This window comes from Arachis ipaensis, chromosome B4 (genome assembly GCF_059453495.1).
Source record: "Arachis ipaensis isolate K30076 ecotype BB chromosome B4, ASM5945349v1, whole genome shotgun sequence".
NCBI classification, from domain to species: domain Eukaryota; kingdom Viridiplantae; phylum Streptophyta; class Magnoliopsida; order Fabales; family Fabaceae; genus Arachis; species Arachis ipaensis.
The window spans coordinates 117,442,883-117,447,850 of record NC_142439.1 but is presented as its reverse complement, the minus strand read 5'-3'; the positions used below and the strand labels follow the sequence as shown (position 1 = coordinate 117,447,850).

At 32.7% G+C, this 4,968-nt stretch overlaps 1 protein-coding gene across 1 annotated transcript; it reads left to right on the top strand.

The window, feature by feature from the left end:
• Positions 1-559: 559 nt before the first annotated feature.
• On the top strand, positions 560-3,797 carry LOC107636910 (LRR receptor-like serine/threonine-protein kinase EFR). The gene is made up of 2 exons (XM_016340380.1): positions 560-3,254; positions 3,400-3,797. The coding sequence occupies exons 1-2, from the start codon at positions 560-562 to the stop codon at positions 3,795-3,797; spliced, it is 3,093 nt and encodes a 1,030-aa protein (XP_016195866.1).
• The last annotated feature ends 1,171 nt before the right edge of the window (positions 3,798-4,968 follow it).

Genomic DNA, 4,968 nt, shown 5'->3' with positions numbered 1-4,968 from the left:
TTGAAAAATAATAATTAAAAAAAAAGAGGAGAAGAAGAAGAAGATAGAGGGGATTAAAATAGGCTTAAAAATAGCTAATAATAGTGGATAAAAGGATAAGAATTTGGATAAGTGAGATCATTGAAATGATAGCCTCAATCATATAAATGCAAGTACACATTAAATAATGGACATAAAGAATCAAATAAATCAAATATTGCAATCATAGAAAGAAAATAACTCACACAAGCATGAAAATAGTGGTTAATATGATGTAACCACATATTAAGGCTCAAAACTCACAAGATTGTGTGTTCTTAGCTAACTATAAAACTTTCCACATTCACTCGTCTAAGTCAATATATCAACTATGAAACTTTCCACTAACACAACCATGGAAGCTGGATTTTAAACAAAAAAATTGATAATGATATGTCTGAATTTTTAGAGTTTATTTTCAAATCCATAAATTAACAATTCATCTTTAGTGATGTACTTTTCATTCAAGAATCTAAGTTAACGATGGAAATAGTACTATATATATCCCACATGAGATCAAATACTTAGCAGTTAGAACAATATGCAACCTTCTAGCTACCTTGTTTTCCCTCCTTCAAGCATGTCATCACATTTGTTATGTCTTTTCTTTCTTCTCTTCACTTCAAACACTGCTATCTCTGCCTTAGGAAATGAGAGTGACCATCTTGCACTGATCAAATTCAAAGAATCAATATCTAGTGACCCTTTTGGAGTGTTATCCACTTGGAACAGCTCAACCCACTTTTGCAACTGGCAGGGAGTCAACTGTGGCAGCGAACATCAAAGAGTCACGGAGCTGACTTTAGATTCATATAATTTGCAAGGGTCCATATTACCGTATGTTGGCAACCTTTCCTTTCTTAGAGTTTTGAGCCTTCAGCGCAATAACCTCCATGGTCATGTTCCGCAAACAATAAGCCGTTTGTTTCGACTGAGGGCACTTGCTTTATATAGTAACAATTTAGTTGGGGAGTTTCCCATTGGCGTGACTAACTGTTCTAAATTGCAGGCATTGAAATTATCCTACAATCATTTTAGTGGCCAAATACCAGTGGAGATCGGATCTCTTGGGAATCTTAAAATTTTGACTCTTCATTATAACAAATTTTCAAAACCAATCCCATTATCAATGTGGAATTTATCTTCTCTTGTTGTTCTTAGTGCAGCTTATAATAATTTGGAGGGAAATATACCTGACGAAATAGGCCATTTGAAGGACTTGGTTAATATTTCACTGGCGGTTAATAAAATGTCTGGTAAGATTCCACACTCGCTTTACAATTTGTCATCACTTTCTGTCTTATCACTTTCAATCAATCAACTTGAGGGTTCTCTTCCAAGCAACATGTTCTCCAACCTCCCAAATCTCAGTATCATTGAACTGGATGGGAACCGATTTTCAGGTCCTATACCAACATCCATCACAACTGTATTTGGCCTTCAAAAAGTTGATTTTTCTATCAACAATTTTGTTGGACAAGTCCCAAATCTAGGAAGTCTTCGAAATCTTTCAGCTCTATTTTTAGGTAGAAATGATCTTGGAGGGAATTCATTTACTAATGAATGTGAGTTCATAAAGTCTTTGATAAATTGTAGTAAGCTGCAAGAGTTTAGTTTTGAGTACAATAATTTTGTAGGCCATTTGCCAAATTTCATTGGCAATTTGTCCACGCAGCTCACCATACTAGCATTTGGTGGAAATCAGATTTCTGGAAAAGTTCCAGAAGAATTAGGCAATCTTGTTAACTTAATTGGACTGGGAATGGAGAACAACCACCTAATTGAGTTCATTCCAACTTCTTTTGGTAACTTTCAAAAGTTGCAACATTTGTATATGAACAATAACAAATTTTCAGGAGAAGTACCAGCTATCATAGGTAACCTAAGCCAATTGTCTCAGCTAGATTTGTCACATAATATGTTAAATGGAAGCATTCCTTCAGCCATTGGAAATTGCAAGAGATTAGAGTATCTAGATTTTTCATATAACAACCTTAGTGGAATCATACCATCACAAGTATTTGAAATTCCATCTTTGTCAATCTTGTTGAATATTTCACACAACTCATTAAGTGGTAGTTTACCGAGTGAAATAGGCCTGCTTAAAAGTATTGGTACACTAGATGTTTCTGAGAATCATCTGTCTAATAAGATTCCGGAAGCAATAGGAGAATGTGAGAGTTTGGAGTACCTTTATTTGCAGGGGAATTCCTTTCATGGAATCATACCACCTTCTCTGGCTTCTCTAAAAGGTCTTCAACACTTAGACCTATCGCGGAATCAGTTGTCCGGAACAATTCCACAAGAACTGCAGAACATTACTGTTTTGGTATACTTCAATGCTTCTTTTAACATGTTGGAGGGTGAGGTACCAATGAACGGCGTGTTCCGAAACACAACTGAAGTTTCATTGAGTGGCAATCGCAAGCTTTGTGGAGGGATCGCAAGCTTAAGGCTTCCACCGTGTCCTTCAAAAGCTACAAAAAAGAGAAAACATCATGGATTCAAGATTTGGATGATAGTTATCATACCATCTTCAGTTGTGTTTCTTCTTTTGCTTTCATCAATTCTTGCACTCGTTTCTAGAAGAAGAAGACAAAGAAAAGCATCTGTTGATTCAACAAATGAGAAAGTGCCCAGAGTATCATACCAGAACCTATATAATGCAACAAATGGGTTCTCAACTGAGAACTTAATAGGTTCTGGTGGTTATGGCTCTGTGTATAAAGCAATACTTGATTCTGCAGAAAAAGTTGTTGCTGTAAAGGTTCTAAACCTTCAAGTGAAAGGAGCTCACAAAAGTTTCACGGCTGAATGCAATGCTTTAAGAAATATCAGGCACAGAAATCTAGTGAAGATTGTAACATGTTGCTCTAGTGTGGATTACAAGGGAAATGATTTTAAGGCTCTGGTTTACGAGTACATGTCGAATGGAAGCTTAGACAAATGGTTGCATGCCAATGGAGAAAGTTCGAACCAACTAAGAATGCTAAACCTGCAGCAGAGATTAGAAGTTATTAGGGGCGTTGCTTCCGCAATGCATTATCTTCACTATGAATGTGAGCAGCCAGTAATTCATTGTGATTTGAAGCCGAGCAATGTCCTTCTTGGAGATAACATGGATGCTCAAGTGAGTGATTTCGGTTTAGCAAGACTTATCTCAGCAGTTGATGGCAACTCTCAGAACCAAACCAGCACCAGTGGAATCAAAGGAACTATAGGTTATGCTCCTCCAGGTAATTTATTTAAGGAAAAAGTACAATTAATCCCCAGTACATTAGTTTATATGCACCATACATCCTAAACTCATTTTCTTCACTAAATATTCATTTATTTTCATCCTCTGTATCTTTTTGTTTTATTCCCTTAAATGCATTGCAGAATATGGAACAAGTTCTCAAGTGTCGATAGAAGGTGATATATATAGCTTTGGCATTCTTGTTTTGGAGATGCTAACCGAGAAAAAACCAACAGAGGAAATGTTCAAAGATGGATGTAGCCTCCACAACTATGTCCATGATGCATTTCCAAATAATATGTTGAAAATTGTTGATGCAACTCTGCTCTCAATGATAGGTGAAGAAATTCCAACAACAGCAGCTGCAGAAGAAAATAATCATATTGAGAATGAAGGACATTTGCAGAGTAATGTTGAGAACTGCTTATTCTCATTGTTCAAGATTGGTCTTGCTTGTTCAGTTGACTCACCAAGAGAAAGGATGACTGTGATGGAAGTCAACAGAGAACTTAACATTATAAAAAATGCTTTCCATGCTTGAGTGTTCAATGTTAATTATGGATTACTTATGTGACACAATCTGTTGGTTAACCGTTCAGGCAGTTTGTTGAAACTATCCTGAACAATTTAGTATTTCAAGATTGTTTTTAATGTTTAACTCAAACAAAATCTTGCGAGTATTGTATGTCATGAATAATTCTTGATTTGTTCAACAAGTCATGCTAGTTTTTTATGCAAGCAAATATGAAACAGTGCAATTGTGAAACAATTTTTGTCTTAATTTCTTCATATATATATATATATATATATATATAGAGAGAGAGAGAGAGAGAGAGAGAGAGAGAGAGAGAGAGAGAGAGAGAGAGAGAGAGAGAGAGAGAGAGAGAGAGAGAGAGAGAGAGAGAGAGAGAGAGAGAGAGAGAGAGAGAGAGAGAGAGAGAGAGAGAGAGAGAATTCCACTCCCCTCTCCTACGAAATGCTAAAATGACACTCCAATCCTCTCTATTTTATAAATGTATATTCTTCTCCCTTCTAACTTTTAAAAAACCTCATCTTCAATCCTCTTTAAATTTTTTGTGTTAATTAATGTTAACTTTATCCATTTTTTAAGAAAAAATAAATTATTTTTTTAAAAAATATCCATTAACAAAAATTTTATTTTTTATCATTAAATTTTGCTTACCAAAATACTCTTTAATAAATTATTTTTTTATTGATTAAATTATATTTTTTAAAACATTTAATAATTATATTACTTTTTTAAATACCCTTCAATAATTTTTTAATTATTAAATTATAATCTTACCAAAATTTTCGTTAACAATTTTTTTATATTTTACTATTAATTTTTCGATATCTGTATATATTATTTTAACATTAAATAAAAAATTTTAGTAAGATTATTTTTTAATATCAATATATATATATATATATATATATATATATATATATATATTAATTGTTATACATATTAATAGTGGTAAGATTTTTTTTATTTAATGTTAAAATAATATATATTGATATAAAAAATTAATAGTAAAATATAAAAATAATTGTTAACAAAAATTTTGGTAAAATCACAATTTAATAATTAAAAAATTATTGAAGGGTAGGTATTTTAGAAAAAAATAATTTAATTATTAATTTTTTAAAAAGTATTTTGGTAAAAATACAATTTAATCAATAAAAAAATAAGTTATTAAAAGGTATTT